Here is a 16,990-nt window from a genome sequence, read left to right as displayed (position 1 = left end):
TTTTTTTTTTTTTTTTTTAATTCAAGTGTTATCCATTGTCCAGAGATTTTCTAGATTGTTTCTGTCTTGTGAGGGAAAATTGGAGGAGTGAATGTTGGCATTTTCTTAATTTGTATAAACATGCATTTATTTATACTGGACCAAATAAAATCCTGAATGTACACCAGGACTCCAGAGGACAGTTCATTTGCCCAACTTCTGTCCCACTCCCCCTCTGCTGTTTTGAACATCTGTACTGAAATAAGGTTCCCTGCTCTTTCTCCCCACTCCGCATTTGAGACCTGTACGCATCCCCTTGGACCGTATGGGCCAGGAACTACACAAGGTGTAGTCTGGCTGTGTTTGTAGTCTCTACACTGTGCTGTTCCATTATTTCAGTTCTTTCAGTCTTTCAAACAATTTCTTTCTTCCGGCCTTCCTGGGTTGGAAGGTATCTGTCACGCTAAGCAGCTTCAGCAAAGCTGCTTGACTGAGCAGTATTATGGAATACGTACGTTGCACCTGCCTAATTGGCAAGGTGCCTATACCCGAGTTACTTCAGAAAAAGGTCTGAAAATGTCAGTTTCCAGGTAGACAACTGCTGGAAACTTGTCAGAAGCCAGTAACAACTGCAAACCACGAACTCTCAGAGGAAAGTAGATCTGCCCATGAAGAAGGCAACCTTGTGTGCTGTAGTTTCAGTAGTGGGCAGGCAGTTCGGAGAGTTTTGTAGGGAGTACAACCACTTAGGGTTTTTTGATCTTTTCTCAGAGCAAGCCATTTAGTCAGCAGGTACCTGCAGGTAGATTCCAAGATTTCAACTATTCTTTCAATTCTTACTCTGCTGATTTCTCTTTCCCTGCTTTCATAACATTTGTAGGGAGGCTGACAGCATCCTGTCTGTAAAATAAAATAGCCAGTTTCCATTCAGCTTATGCTTGACATGATTTGTGTGGATGAGCATCACCTAAGATAACTTCAGCTGCTTCAGCCTTGTCCAGTTCTTGCTCTAAGCATGCAAATGCATTTCAACCAACATTAAAAGTGCCTTTGAGTCAGAATGCCCAAACAAAGAAGGCGACCACCTCGGAGCGACTAACCAGCAAGAAAATACCCAGATTCACCTTGTGACTGTTGAGTTAATTTAGAATTTGCCTTAGAATAGCTGCTTGCTTTCAAAAGGTTGAGACTAACTACTTCCTCTTGAGATACTCATGGTGAGTACCATGACTGTGTACCTGCTTTTGTATGAGAACATATGCTTCAGTTTTCTGAAAAATGTCTATTCAACAGGATATATAATACAAGATGTTGTAAAAAATTTTATTGGCATTTGTATGGAATAAACCTAAGCCCATACTTTGGGTCTTGGTGATGTCTTCTATTCAGAACCGGAGCAAGTAAACATTGCTTTCATATAACAAAGTATCTGCATCGGGCTAGAGGTCAGTAATGTTCTGTCTTGAGGAAAATAGACTTTTACGTCCATTTCCTGATAGGCTTTTTCGTTTATGGAAGAAAAAATTACATATTATGTGGAACAAAATTTCGTGTCACTGTGAAATCAATTTGAATCTTAAACCAATTAGTAAACTTCTAAATCCTGTGAGAATATTGAATAAGATTATGCACTTTTTCTTTTGCAATTACTATATGCTTCACATTGCATGTAAAATTGTGTCTCTTAATGATCTTTTTTTCTAGATTTGAAATTATTTTATTTTTAGAAGTCTAATATTTTAATCCTGCTTATGAAGACGTGTTCATTGCTGTAACTTTTATACCAGCATTAATACTGTCAAGTTATGAAATATCTTTCCAATCTTCTGGCAGGAATTGCAGTTTTCCACATACCTGCTTAGAAGCTGTTCTGAAGCTGTACCATCTATTGGTTTAGATTTGTTAGCTTCTGACTAATTAATATCGATTTAGCTGAGAAACTTTTTCTTGAGCAGCAAATTCAGATACTTAGAAAAACAAAAAATGCACAGCGAACAGCCTGGTATGATGTTTTTTCATGGGAATAACTGGCTTTATGAGGAAACAAGAATATTTGCTAAAGTTAATTCTAGTGCATAGTATTAAATACCCACGTGTTACATTTTGAACACAAGCAAACTGCATCGTACTGTTCATGTTTCCTCGGAGAAATGGTTTTATAGAGTATATAGTTCCTTCTGAAATTGTTTTAATGGCAATTATAAGGCAAGTGGATAGTAACTAGCTTGAAATACTTAAATAATGTGAACATAGAACTGCAATTATATTAACTGATCAAAAGCTGAATTTCAAAAAGATGTTGCTCTATAGTCTTAATGTATAGAATAAATGCAGAATTTTAGAAATGTTATTACTAAGTGGCACAAATGGAGTAAAAAAAATCAGTGGTGTCTAAGCAAAAGAATTCTAATTTCTCTTAACTTGTAGCCTCAGCCATCATAAAAAAGAAGCTAAAGTGCTACTCTTTGAGGAGGTGTTCAGTCTCTGGCTTTCATCGCTATACTCTTTCATGCAGGTAGCATCTGAACAAATGGGACTAATTTTGAAAATGGAGGGAGATATGTCCTCTGAGACATGAGACAAGCAAAACAGCAACAACGCACTTCTGTGTTGAGCCAGGTTTCTCTATAAGGAGGACTGTAGGGCTAAGATGTTTCCAAAACAGCTAAGCATTACGCTGAAGCCAGTGAGCTTTTCTTCCTTCATTTCAACATCCTACTTCAGTTCAATACGGGACTAAAGAGCGCACAGCACAGTAAATAGATTTAACAGTGGGGATATGCTGTCCACTTGAAGTAAAACAGTGCAAACTTATCCATATTGACAGCCTCAAGTACAGAGTAACAGAACTATGTAGTCATTTTGGATTTCTTTTGTTTGGCTTCTTCCCTTTGAGCCCCTAGTCTTGCTTCACCTCTTATTTAATCAATAAACCCATGAATGCTAGAAATTTGAGTGAAAACCTCTTGTTCCTGGTTTAAAAAAGAATAAAAATGTAAAACCACCGTTGTCTTCAGTGTTTACACTTAGGGCTATGAGTTTGTCGAGTTGTTTTTAGTTATGTGACTCAGGATCATAAACCAGACTTTCACCAATTATAAACCTTCAGGCCTTGGGGAGGGGGAGAGGGGACATCACTGTTTGTGACTCAGTGTAAGATTTGGTAGTTGTGAGAAAAGTGAACTCACCCGCTTCACCACTGTGGAGCGGCAGGACTGGGGGACGTCGGGATTCCTGTTTAATTCCACTTTAACACTTGTGTCTTCAACTTTTATGTAGTACTACACCTTGTATTTGCACCCACAGTTCTATATGTATTCAGGGTAGTTAGCTGAGCTTGCCAGTCACCAAAGAAATCGGAACAAAGAGGTAAAAAAACTTGTGTGAATAATCTGTTGATTTTGGTCACTGTGAAACTCCAGAAAGGGCTATAAAACTTACCTGTATCTGTTCGTATAAAGCTTAAAGATTAGTCTGGTTTTGATATGTCGTTGGTAGTGGTTATTGTTATATAACATACAAGATGTAGATTACGTTTTCTGGCGTTCACTGCGCTATATTCATCTGTATTTTATGCTAATGCTATTTTCTGTGGCTTATGCTGCTCCTTTTTACCACCTAAAATTGCATATCTTGAATAACTTTTCCCTAATAAGCACACTTTAAGAAAATTGTCTTGCTTCCTTGACAGCTGTTTCGAGAAGTACGAATAATGAAGATACTGAATCATCCCAATATTGGTAGGAGCCCTGCATTTCTGCAAACTTTTTTCATTACACTGTTTATATTTTACTCTCTTTGGCTTTATTTGAATGTACTTTACAGCTATGCTTTTGTTCGTTAAACTTTTTTGAGATAATAGGACAGTGAGCATTCAGTAAACACTTCATTGTCTCACCTCCTGCATTGACTCTGCTTGAAACAAGAATTTTGCTCTGAGGAGATAAACTGCTCAGTCCAAGAAAGCCTTAGCACAAAGTAGGAGATGCTGAGCGCTCCAATCTGAGGTCCCCAGCTCCCCTCTGTCCATTGAAATTACTGTTGAGGCCAAAAAGCGTGAGTTTCTTAGGTGAAGGTAGCAAAACTCCATTAGTTCAGTCTAGGAAACACTCCCACCGACTGATATTTCCAGAAAATTAGAATTACAAAGTATGTAATTTTCCCTTTCTGCTTTAGTTCTTTCACCTACCCCACAGCTTCAGGGCCCTACTTTGTGATGACAATTCTTCTGGCTGAGGAGGGCTGGACAGTCTTGTTCCAGAGACAGTTAATGGTCCTGAATCGGCCAGAGGGCTTGTTGCATACAAGGTATGGACAAGGCGTACAAGTTATTACATGCCAGGCACTCCCTTCTCATCCCTTGAATTGTTTGTTGCTTTTCCAGCATTCTTAGCTTCTGCTGTTTTTTGTTTTCTTGGGGGTGGCGGTGGGGGTGTGTTTGTTTTAAACAAGTGGCTACTATTACAATCTGAGGAAAGTCTTCCGGACTTAACATTTCTGGGTGTCTGCTCGGTTTTTAGTTGGTCAGAATCTCAGATTTCTAACTGGGAGCAGTTTACTAGAGAAACAGGGAAGGTTTGTATGATCTTAAAGATGTCTGTGTCAAATTAAACACTAATTTCAGCATGAACTTGTTTGTACAGTGTGATAAACTTCTGAGAAAATTGTGAATTAATATGCTTTCTTCTCAAACGTGATTTAGAAATTAATTTTGCCTTTTTCCCCTCAAAAGAATGCTAACCTAAAGGATATAAAGTTTTTGTATGGTTTAGTGTTATCACTGGCCATAAATTGTGCTCACTTCATGAGTATAATTTTTTGTTTCTGCTGTGCTTTTGCTCCCTGCTGCAATCTCTCTCTCATTCATTTTTCTTGCAGTAAAATTATTTGAAGTTATTGAAACTGAAAAGACATTGTATTTGGTAATGGAATATGCCAGCGGGGGTAAGTGGATTCTTAATTCTGCTTTAAGGATAAACTGAAATACGGGAAGCCATGCTGGTTGCCTGCCTAGGAAAGATTTAAGGATTTTATGGTTAATGGATTATTCCAGTCTGGCCTTCACAACAGTCCTAGCAGACCTCCCAGGGCAGACTTTCTTGCTTGCATCACGTTCACCTGTTGGGTTTGTGCTTAAGGGTAGTTACCGTTCTGAGGTTTCTGCCGGAATATCGGGACCTAATCTGGTGCCGATTCTGGCAAAAACTTGACTCAGTATTTATCTGTTATATTTAGGCAAGCACTGGTGCCTCATTTTATCTTGAAAATGTGTGCCAAAGCACTTGGAGAGGCAGGTCCAGGGGATGGGAGTAAGGAACACAGGACAGGGGACCAGCAGGATCATAAAGAGTGTGAGGGATAGTGGGTGCCTGCTTGAGAAGCCGCTTAGCATTTGAATGGGAAACGTTTGAATGTGGGAAGGGAATCCAGCCCAGGGCTGGATTTCCTACCAGCTAGGAAAGGCTGTTCCTCAGATAGTGCAAAGATGAGGATCTGAAAGGCATTTGAGCAGCTTTATTAGAAAGAGAGCAAGAAGGAAAAAGTAGAAGTAATACAGATACTGTCAAGTGAAGCTGCTAGAGATATGTGAAACAAACCTGGTACATAAGAAGTTGCCTGTTTCCCAGCGATTGCGATGTAAATGTTTTTCATTGTTAAAGTAATTTCTTTTTTGTTTTACAGTGTTTTTTAAGTAAATTTATTTTAAAAATTGAAGAAGCCTTAGTATGAAGGGTTCCATTTTTATATTTCTTGACTATTATATGTCTGAAAATTGAAATCCAGTGCAAAAAGTAAAAAGGAATTTTTCCTGGCTGCTTCTATTTCTTTTCCCTTCAAAAGGCGAGGGGGGTGGGGGTGGGGAGGAGCGGTGTTTTCAAGCATGATTTGATCGTGCATGACAGTCAAAAATAAAACCTGGCCAATAGGACTGATGTTTTGTCCTTGTCGTGATCAGGAGAAGTGTTTGACTACCTAGTTGCACATGGAAGAATGAAAGAGAAAGAGGCTCGTGCAAAATTCAGGCAGGTATGAAATTAACATTCACTCTTTTGTTTCTATTTATGGTGTTTTCAGATAGACATGAGTGTGAGCATAATTCTTTTACTTTAAAAAAATATTCATTGTTGTGATAATGTTTATTAAAGCTGGAGTGGAAAAAATCCCTGAAGAGAAAAATATCTGCTTCCTACGTACTATCTAAAAATAGTAAGACTGTTTTACATTCTTTAGTGGATGTTCCTAAGAGCGACATCTTTTTATTGTGACTCACTTGAGTTTTTAATCTTTTTCTGAATATTGTAGAATTTAACAGATGTTTTATCTGGAGATGTTGATATGATGACATGTATTGCTGTGTCATGTCACATTGTTTTGTACAAAGGGTATTCTGTAACAGGTTTTTATATTGTTATTACAACCTTTCTCATCTTTTTCTTACCGTTTTTAGTGATTATTTTGTGAAAAGCTTAATTAGATAAATAAACAAAATTTGGTATTTTTCAGAATTAGGGTATATAATTAACACATAAAGAAACAGCTTTTAACTTACTGTTTCAGACTTGTTTTTTGTTTTATATATATGTAAAAGTTGTATATGAAAATGTTGAATTAACTGTTCTGTTAGGGATGAATTGCAGAGGTATGCTGCAAATATTTCAGAAGATAAAATCTGAGATGGTACATCCAGCTATTGGGTTGCGGGGTGAAATAATTTCCTTTTATAGTTATTGCTATTGGGTGATCTGCATTTGAAATAGATGTTTCGCCTATTACCTTGAGGAGTATGTATTAAACTTCTTTTAATAAGAAAATGAGCTGCTTTTAGGGACTTTTTAGTTTTAGTATTTGAGCCTTAATGAAACTTAAATGAATATTTTCTACAGTGAAAGCTGTACTTATTAATTTCTTGTGTTCTACTAAATCATATCAGGAGCCAAAATTACTAAATTATATATGAAAACTTACACTGAGATTGAAATAAAATGTTTTACTAATCATCTTGGTGTTTCAGATTGTATCTGCTGTGCAGTACTGTCATCAGAAATGCATAGTTCATCGTGATCTTAAGGTAGGCTATTACTTACTTTTCATTTTGCTGGTTGACAGTATAGACTTAATTTCATTCTATATACTTGTCCTTGCCACTGTCTCTGAATGCCTCAAACATGTAAATGAGGAATCTATCACTTGTATTTTATTCTCAATTTTTTGAAGCACAAAAAAAATGTAGCTTGCCTGTTGGAACAGGGGAGAGACAAGAATAGAACATGTGTTACTTTCATTCCAGTTTTGGCTTTAAGAAAAAGACATGCTCTCCAAAGAATTATACCTGCTGGCATGCAGATGTCTACACAGTGAAACCACAGAAGCTCAATGATACCAGTCAGCACTACTTAATTAAAATATTTTCAGTTAAAATGTATTGCAAGATACATAAAGCAGTCTTTTCTTAGCGATTCAGAAGAAATACTGTTAGGTTTTTAATCCATTTGAACTTCTGCTTTATACTCTAGTGTTTAATTCAGGCAGAAAAATAAATCGAAAGTAAACAGAAATTAGTCGAACTTCCTTTTTTTTTTTTTTTTTGATGCTTTCTAGTAATCTATCTGTATAAACATACCAGACCGTGTTAGAGTTCAGCAATTGCAGGTGCAACCTAAACCTTCAGTCTGAAGTTGCCTTCATGCCAAGTTTAGATATCATGTGACTTGGACACAAGGTCTTCACCCACTTAAAAGTTGGCTTGTGATCTTGCTGTGCTGTCTTTGTACATTTACAAAGAAAACACTGGTGTAGGTTCTTTTTTACTAATGCATCTAAATACTTGTGAAAAGTTGAGGTTTAATAATTTGTAAGGTTTTTTTTCACCAGTATCTTTTGTCTTAACTTTCTTATAATACACTGCAACATGCTCTCAACCTCTTTCTTACAAATCTTTTCCCTAATACCTGTTGATCTGCCAGCTCCTGCATGTGCATAAGGTGCTGGATAATACATCCTTTTCTGCTGAGTCCTCCCTGCCCCAGGGCCATTGTCATCTGATGATGGAGGGGCCTGGCCAGCACTCTGAAGTCAGAATGCAAGGAAGGAAAGGGCTGGATCTCATTGAAATCTTGATTTAAAAAAAAAAAAAAAAAATTCCTCCCCATCTTGTGTGGTGGTTTGGAGCCCGTGAGTGTTTTCTCAAGCTCCCTGGAGCTTACTGCAGCCACTGTTGTTGAGCTTTCCAGAAGGCTTCACCTAGGGACCTATTGGCTTGGCTGGACGAGCTGCTTTCACTGGTTGTCTCAGCCCTATACTGGGCTGGGAGTAGGGAGCCAGCCATCTCCTCGTGCTTACCTGGCACTGACTTGCTCAGCCCAGCTGTACAGCTGAGTCTTACTGCATTAACCCCTGCGGTTATTTACCATCTTGCATCTCACTCTTTCTCCCACAGCCCATTACATCCTCCACCCCTCATTCGTTTCTTCGTTCCGTAGCATGCATACAGCTCACTGCATTGCGCACAGGACTATCCAAAACTGCTTTGCAGCGTTCACGCGGGATGCCTTTTACCATCTGTCACAAGTCGCCTGCTGCTGATCTCCTTCCTATTTGCAAGGCAGGCAAGCTCCAAAATAATTTCTTTGTTTGCTTTTCTCTCTCTGTCTTCTCTTGGATGAAGTTGTGCTAGACTCGTTTGAAAAGTTCGGTGTTAGGTGTGATTGAGAGCCAGTCAGCCTAGCCAATGAAAAATACATTCCCCAAAGAAAAAAAGGCTAAATGTATGGCTTTGAGGAGGTGTTCTCACTTCATCTCTCCTTTCCAAACGTTATGTGTCATCTCTGTCTCACTTAAAACTCTTCTCATGGAGCTGCAGAGAAGGAAGAAGCAACTTTAAAGTTATGTCTGCATTCACCTCTGCTTCTGTTGACTTTCTCCACGGTATGAGGATGCTGACCAACTGACATTGTTAGTGCTGCAAGGCAGAGGTCTAGCACCACTTTGGAGATTTTTGATTAGCCTTTGTGGCTTTAGTAACAGAAAGGGTAAACTCCATCAAATGTAAGTTACTTCAGACTAAACTAGGAAGACTTCTAAGAAAATGCGCAAGGTTGTCCAGGCTGTTCTGGCAGAAGAGGAAGGAGTGCAAGGCCCATGGGTACTTAAACTGTCTCCTTTTAATTTTCTCTGATTATAAACAGCTTGTGTAGAAAGGGCTATAACCAATTCCAACTTTGCTCATCCTGTGATGCACAAAACTTATCTTAACTTTTCAGTGACTGTTAATACTTTTTGCTCTGAACATGTAACCAACAAGAGCATAGTCTTTCTATTTGGCATATTAAAAAGTTTTTTTTGGTGTTTTTGTTTGAAGTAAGGAACCTAAAAGCATGGGGTACTTGGGTAGCAGAGTACTGTTGAACTAGGAGGACTATTGTAATCTCAGAGCAGCTGCACTGACAGTAGTGTTTTGACCACAAGGAAAATGAAGTCTTTGTGCAGTAATACAGAAGGCTGTCAGATCTGAAAAATATCTCTGTGAGTCTGTTTGCAGGCACATCAGCTGGAACCAGCTGAGATTACAGGTCATAAATTGGGAAAATAAAATATTTTCCAGGATAGTTAGTTTGTAAAAATGGGCTGTATTTTACTCCTGATAAAGGCTAAATTCTGCTGCGCAGCTATTGGCTTGATATACTGGTAGTTAATTGTCTCCTGCTCATTGAGTGCAAGTGAAATTATTAAAAACAAAACCAACAAACAAACAAACCAACCCAAACAAAATCATGTTTACCCTTTTAATCAAAGCAACTAATAAATTGATTGCTGCTTCTCTGATCCTAAACAAAGACTTTTTTTTTATTTTCTGGGCTCAATTCTGAGCATAGCATCTGATGAGAGGTGTCTGTGTTTGCTATAAAACTGATGTTTGGCAGTTAGGTGAATCCTCTGCTCTGGCTAGTGTCTGTCCTCCTGTTGAAAAAGAAGGATTCCTGCACTGCTCAGCTCCAGTGTTGCTGATACGCAGATCAGGAGCAGGGACCCAGTTAGATGAGTAAACGTTGCCCACTTCTGCTGCATCCTTGCACAGCATCCTTGCATTTTGAGAAATGCACTTTATTTTTTTCCAGTAATGTATTAGTATTTCTCTAACCTCACTCTTTTAATCTTCTGACCTACCTGTGACACTAAGTATAAGATACTGTTTGCTGACTCTCCAGGTTCCTGAATACTTGCATCTATGTCTGTGTGATGCATTGCATTCACGTGATGATCGCTGCACAGGCATTAATATTCTTAGATGTATAATACATGCATTTTTTCATACACAATGTAATACTTGAGTGTTAAACACCTTGGTGGTGTTATTGCTGAAGCAAACGCTAATAATAAAGGGGAGAGAATTTTTTGATACAGAGCGCTAAGATAAACACTTCAAGCTATGTGCTGTCATCTTGTAAGCAGAAGAGATCTTCTTTCTTAAATCCCTTTTAACATTTACGCCACCAAAATGGTAGCTGATGCCTGGGATTAGATTTACGCTCTTTGGCATCAGAAGTTGGCATGAACCTTTCAAAAGCTGAAACTGCTGTTCTGAGATGTCTAGATACTTCAGTCTAAAGCTGAACTAAGTTATTTCTTCCAGAAAAGAAAATCTTCATACTTAATTCACTAGCCGACTTTCAAGTCTGTTTACCTGCTTTTTAAACAGTTGTATTTTCCTGAGTAAACATAGTCGATTTTTCAATCTTTGGAATGTATTCAGGGGGATTAGTTTCTTTTGTTCTGCAAGACAGATACAGATGGTGAACCATTTTAGAAAAAGAAACATTTTTGCATTTATTGATAAATGATACACTGTAATACATTGATTTAATTCTGACACGTAAATTGTCCTTTTCCTCTTTTATTTTTCTCTTAGGCAGAAAACCTTCTACTTGATGCAGACATGAACATTAAAATTGCAGACTTTGGTTTTAGTAATGAATTTACAGTCGGTAATAAACTGGACACATTTTGTGGAAGCCCGCCTTATGCTGCTCCTGAACTTTTCCAAGGAAAGAAATACGATGGTCCTGAAGTGGATGTGTGGAGCCTTGGGGTGATTTTGTACACACTAGTAAGCGGATCGTTGCCATTTGATGGTCAGAATTTAAAGGTACAGTTACAATACGAAAGCTTGGCTTTTACTCTCTTTAAATCTTCTATGTCATTAATAGGCTCACCTTTTAAAACCTTATTTTAAAGGAACTGAGGGAGCGAGTACTGAGGGGGAAGTACCGCATTCCGTTCTATATGTCCACAGACTGTGAAAATCTACTTAAGAAGCTACTAGTACTGAATCCAATAAAACGAGGCAGCTTGGAAGTAAGTAATTTCATCCTGGGGAAAACAGGGTTTTCAGTTTAAGAAAGAATAAAATACAATAATTGCTAAAGGCTTCTTTATTTTTCATGATAGGTACTTTCTTCCTGTTTTAAGGGCCCAAAAGTAAAAAAAAAAAAAAAAAAAAAAAAAAGAGAGAGAGACAGTGCAGCTTGAAAATAAAGTGTTAATGAATGAAAGTCTGACCTTAATTGTGGCTGACTAAAGACTATTATTTAAGGGCATTTCAAAGTGCAAACTGCTCCCACTTGTTTTGGTCAGATAATGGAGCTAGTTCAAAATGTGTAGAAAGCAGGACAAGATTGTAGTTGGAGGGTTTAGTTGGTGGGGATGGTCTTGTTTTGTTTTGTTTTTTCCAGAAAAACAAAAACAGCAGCAGGCAATACCATTAGCATTTTTGACTTAACTTACCATTTCCAGCATGACTTCTTAGAAAGGATATATACAAGAAGAATAACTGTGACAGAAAACTATGTGGGTTTTTTGTTTGTTTTAGTGCCATAATACAGATAAGCACTAAGAACTCTTTGAATGATAAGCTAATAATTGCTAGTTATTTCTGTTCAGTCCTCTCTTTTCCCCCTTCTGGTAGCTTTGTTTCTGAATAGCTGGAAAATTAACATATGTAATATTTTAGCTGAGGGACACAGCAGATAATCTGTTTTGAGGATTTCTACTGAGTTATGATTTTTTTTTATTTTTTTTTTTAGTAAATTAGGTTTTCTCTTCATGGGATGCAGAGAATATCTGTGCATAATTTGTAAGGTGTCTGAAAGGCTCAGTGTTTTTAAGGGGCTGTTTTGTTAAAGTTTGCTGTATTGACATATACTTGCTGGATAACTCTGGAGCTGATATTTAACAAATATTTTGTGTAGAGTTCACTCTAAATGTTGCTCTGTCCTATTTTGTGAATTCTTTAATGAAGAGAGACTTCGTAAAATAACATGTACTTACCATAGAGACGGAAGTAGAGCAGAAGAGAAATAGAATGGTTTTAAAATAGTATTTGCATGAGTTAATCACCAGTGACCTTTGTTTCATCTTTCTATGCATACTTGTGCAGCAGTGGATGGTGTTCCAGAGAATAAATCCCATTTAAGCAGCTTTTTATTTGTAGTGGCATGACTTATGCTTCCTGGCGTGGATGCTACCTGTGCAAGGAAGCATGCATTTATTGAGCTCTGTCTGCATGCAACTTATTTCAAGCTGATGCTGGTTTGTGACTTGTTATAAATAGTTTTAACTTGAATAAAATGTGTGCTGAAGAGACTAGTGAATGGTGGCTTCTACTTTGATATTCATTAATTATGTTGTATTTATTACTGTCTAGAGGACATAGTGATAAGAGCGTAGTCACTCGAAGATGGTGAAAGCTCACTTTTTCCCTGTGTTGTGTTTAAGTTTTAGGAAAACAGATTTTCCTTCTATTGAACTTTCCTCTGGATTTTCAGCAGTTTCTCTTCAGATCTAATTTCACTTTCATTCTAGATATTGTAGTGTTATCCAGTTCTTCTAAAATTCCTTCCTGTCCCTGGAGAGCAGTGTTGGATAGCAGCCTTGCTGGAACAGTGTAGTTGTCAGATTGTATGGAAGAGAGCGAGTAAATGTTAGGTGTGATAGGGGGTCTTGAGCCAGTATCAAAGTACTGATGATAACAGGCGTTGATCAGTACGGTAATCTGAGGGAGACAGACATCACAAACTTTCTTAAAATGAATGTTCCTGAAATCACGTTTATTGAATTAGAAAGCTATGGTACATCGTTTGGAAAGAAATGACTATTCCTTCTGTCTGAGCACTTCTAAAAATACATATTTGGAATGGAAATGTGTGTGTGTGTATATATTAGAAGTTTCTAAAAGTGGAAAGACAATGTCATCTTAGGTGGGGAGGATTTTGGTTTGTGCTTTGTCTTAATTATTTGCTCAGTCCCAGCCATACACCCGCTCAGTTCCCATGCATGTTTTTCCCAGACCATCCAATAGGATGTTTGTCAGTGACATTAGCATCAAAGCTGAGGCTGACACAGGATCAGCACCATATGGGTTAGGCTTAGCGCTTTTCCTCCGGTAAGGACCAGGCACATTTTTGTTAAAGTGATTCATCTAGACTTTTTCATGGTTGCAGCAGAGAGAAATCATTTTAGAAGCAAGAGAATGTTGTTGTAAAACAGTAAATCTTTGCAGGAGGAGATGGGGAAAAAAGCATTGTCAGAAAACATGTGGATCTCTCTGACAGGATTTTAACAAATTCCTCCTCCCCTCCCAGTTCTTTGCAAAGCAACACTGTGTGAAATTCCCACAGAACAGATTTATGCTTACAAACAGTAATAAAGCAAATAATTTTGAGACAGGCAGGTCTTGAGCCAGGCTAGATTTTTATTAGATAGTTTTCCTGAAAATTGAGGGAAACCTCATGAATAGTACCTAGTTGGTTGAAATTCGGTTTGGGTTGATCTTTAAGAAATACAGTTTGGGTCAGATCTGTAAATACCCTGACCGAGGCAGCTGCTCTTCAGTCAGCTGACTGGCAGCCCAGCTGAACTTACACAGATGTAATATTGATCCTGGAATTGGATCATGGGTGTCACTTCAAAATGCTTGATTGTAAGAGCCTGTTTTAAGAGTTGTACAATAACACAGTATGCCTGTGAGATCATGTATTTAAAAGACAGAAGCTAGCAAAAGTTTAGATATTTAACAGATGGAAACCTAGAGCAGATTACATTGAACTATAGATCCACCTACTGAAGGACATGAAAAACTGTAAGTGGGAATTGTTGGTTTTGCCTATTAATGCAAGAAGGATCGAGAAGGGGAGGTCAGATTTGAGCAGTGTGATTCCTGTCATCCAAACACCTCATCATGCTTAAACTTTAGCTTTAATTAACGGTATCTTTAAAAAAATTGTAAATGCAGATACTGCATAGTACTCTTTGGGGAGTCTGTCATGTTACTGCAAGGCTACGAATATGTAACCAAAGTCTACTGTGTGCCAGAATGCAATATAGCAATATGTGTTCACAATCCCTTCCCCTTTATCCCCCTCAAAAGCAAAAAAAAAAAAAAAAAAAAAATCAATTCTGTGGCAGAACTTTGAAGAAATCTTTAAGTCTTATTGTCAGCAAAATGTTAACTGGCTCAAGTACAAAGTTCTGTATTGTTCTTGTAAGGATGCAGCTATTGGGGTCTGTAATTTGGCAGCAGCACCACATACAAAGAATTTGGTTATATCAATGGAAAATTGAGTCTTTTGCTCTTTGTGAGAAATAACTTAATTCGGTGTTTTCAAGGCATATTTGGAGCCTGTGGGAAACTTGACTTGCTGGCACTTGTTTCACTCTTCTGTCAATCTAGTGAGCATTATTAGCATCTGTCCCTGAAGAGGCATGTGTGCCTGTTGCTGTAGGAGGGAAAATGTTTTTAGCTGTTTTAAAAAAGATTAATATGTCCTTAAGGAGAAACTGTGGTGGTAGTTAGGGATTCCAGCTGATCAATCTTTCAGGCATGTAAAAGATCCAGGCCACAGCAGAAGGAAATTTTCCAAAGAATGCAGGAGAAATTTTTAAAGTAAATACCTGCATGGCATAGAGAGAGTTAAGAGGCATTTCTCCCTCCAGCCAAACTGTGAACATATTTAGGTCAAGTGCAGTGAGAAGATCCATAGGAAAAAATGACCAGTTGGCATCACAATCTTGAAACAAATGACTGTAGGATGCATTGGCATGCTCCTGAAATAATCCTTAGTTTCTAAACACTTCCTTTGTTGTTATTTGAAGGAGTTTTATATTGTGATAGAGCTGGTATTATAGTAGTATCTAGGGATCTTAACCAAGGTTAGGGCACGAGTGTCGGGCACTCAGCAAGACAAGGTTAAGAGATGGTGGAAGCGAAGGGTACAAATGAAAGATTTTGTGTGTTGGAAGTGCAGTTTTTTTCTCTCAGTATTTTTTCTGGTATTGGGGGGGGGTGTATTGTAAAGGCTAAATAGTAGGGGGGAATGAACTAATGGAAACAAAAGAATGAAAAGAAGAAACTGTATGATGTGAGGGGAAAAGGTGGAAGGGAAAGAGCAGCGTTCAGATTATTATGAATTTTAAGTTGTTTTTCCCCAGACCATCTAGCACAGATTTAATCGGGTATGGTAAATGGCATATTGACCAAAAGCACATTTCTTTCCTTAGCAAATTATGAAGGATCGGTGGATGAATGTTGGCCATGAAGAAGAAGAACTAAAGCCCTATACTGAGCCTGAACCAGATTTTAATGACACCAAGAGAATAGGTAAGACTTTTACAAGGATGTTGCATCTGATGACATAAGCAATTTTATCTTGTAAGTCAAACTAGACTCTTTTATCGAATTTGAGATACAATCTCATTGTACAAGTAAAACGTTTTCTTTTTATTTAAATGAGAAATTTCATTACAATGCCCTCCTTATAACTACTGTTGTGACTTCACTGAGCTGACATGAATCTACAAGCACAGCAAAAGACAAATAAGATTACAGAATTCAACAGGGAGAAGGAAACAGATTTTGTTATGAGGGCAACAATTTTTATCTGCCGTGGTCAGAGAAAGATACTCTGTTGGCCCTGTAGCTATTCATAGTTTCTATTTGCCAGTGTTTTATTTGTTTGTTGAATAACATTTAATATTGAATAATGTTGAGCTATGTTGAATAACATAGTTGAGTTTTCCAGAAGAAAATAACAATGAAAGAAGGGAGTTGTAGCCTTTTTGATTTCGCACAGCAAAGATTATGCTGGTTGAGTTGAATCCTAGCTGCCTGTTAAATTATAAGGGTTTTTTCTATTTTCATTGTTCTTAAGGTGTCAGTAAACCTAAGCACTTATTCTGCTAATGTATCTAGCTCTTTTTACTTTTAGACATTATGGTCACAATGGGCTTTTCAAGAGAAGAAATCCATGAATCTTTAGTAAACCAAAAGTACGATGAAGTTATGGCTACTTACCTGCTTCTAGGTAGAAAACCACCTGAAGTAAGTGCTACCTAATTTACATCTTCTGTTTTGGCCTTTATATCTGGCTGGGTTGAATATTCTGGTTGTCAATGTTTTTATGAACTATTTTGTAACATCTTTTTCAAAAAATTGTAATCGATAACTTATTAATGTCTTTCCCTTTTCATATCTTCTTGGATATCTTCTTAGTTCTCATATGAAGAAATAGATGGAATACAGTATTTTCACACTTGCTTGTAAATATGTTGAACTGCTTTTTTAAAAAGCTAGCTGTTAATCTGAAGTAGCATGGCTTTTGAGTGCTGAGTCTTCTTCCTGTCATGTGTGTTTACAGTTAAAATCTGAAATAGTTAATTTGACTAGAGCAATTATTCTTCTGCCCACTAAGATGTGACATCCTTTATTTCTCAGAAACGTACACATCCATTCTGACTCATATACTATAATATAGTCTATTTTATTATTTAATAATTGCATTGTAGTCATTAATAAATTTGTAATGGAAAATCTTTTGACTGTTTTGGAACTAGAGGGATCTGTAGATCTTTTGGGACCACAGGGATTTTCAAGAAATCAAGCCGAGACCAAGGCTTTCTTTTTGAAGGAATTTTTTTCCTGCTGCTTCATTGGCCTTACTTCATTTCTAAGATAGTGTGG

The 16,990-nt window shown here is 37.5% G+C and overlaps 1 protein-coding gene across 7 annotated transcripts in view; it reads left to right on the top strand.

Annotated features, from left to right (window-relative positions):
• MARK1 (microtubule affinity regulating kinase 1) overlaps positions 1-16,990 on the top strand; it is a 61,652-nt gene that overhangs the window by 28,716 nt on the left and 15,946 nt on the right. For all 7 annotated transcript variants that reach the window (XM_087774741.1, XM_087774745.1, XM_087774740.1 and 4 more), the window contains exons 4-11: positions 3,671-3,719; positions 4,858-4,923; positions 5,936-6,006; positions 6,992-7,048; positions 10,886-11,122; positions 11,212-11,331; positions 15,532-15,631; positions 16,239-16,351. In XM_087774741.1, coding sequence (XP_087630867.1) covers positions 3,671-3,719; positions 4,858-4,923; positions 5,936-6,006; positions 6,992-7,048; positions 10,886-11,122; positions 11,212-11,331; positions 15,532-15,631; positions 16,239-16,351 — 813 coding nt within the window. The remainder of the gene's footprint in view (positions 1-3,670; positions 3,720-4,857; positions 4,924-5,935; positions 6,007-6,991; positions 7,049-10,885; positions 11,123-11,211; positions 11,332-15,531; positions 15,632-16,238; positions 16,352-16,990) is intronic.

Source organism: Nipponia nippon, unplaced genomic scaffold, assembly GCF_047370975.1.
Source record: "Nipponia nippon isolate SJK-2023a ecotype South Korea unplaced genomic scaffold, ASM4737097v1 scaffold_4, whole genome shotgun sequence".
Lineage (NCBI taxonomy): Eukaryota > Metazoa > Chordata > Aves > Pelecaniformes > Threskiornithidae > Nipponia > Nipponia nippon.
This window is presented reverse-complemented; position numbering and strand designations above follow the sequence as displayed.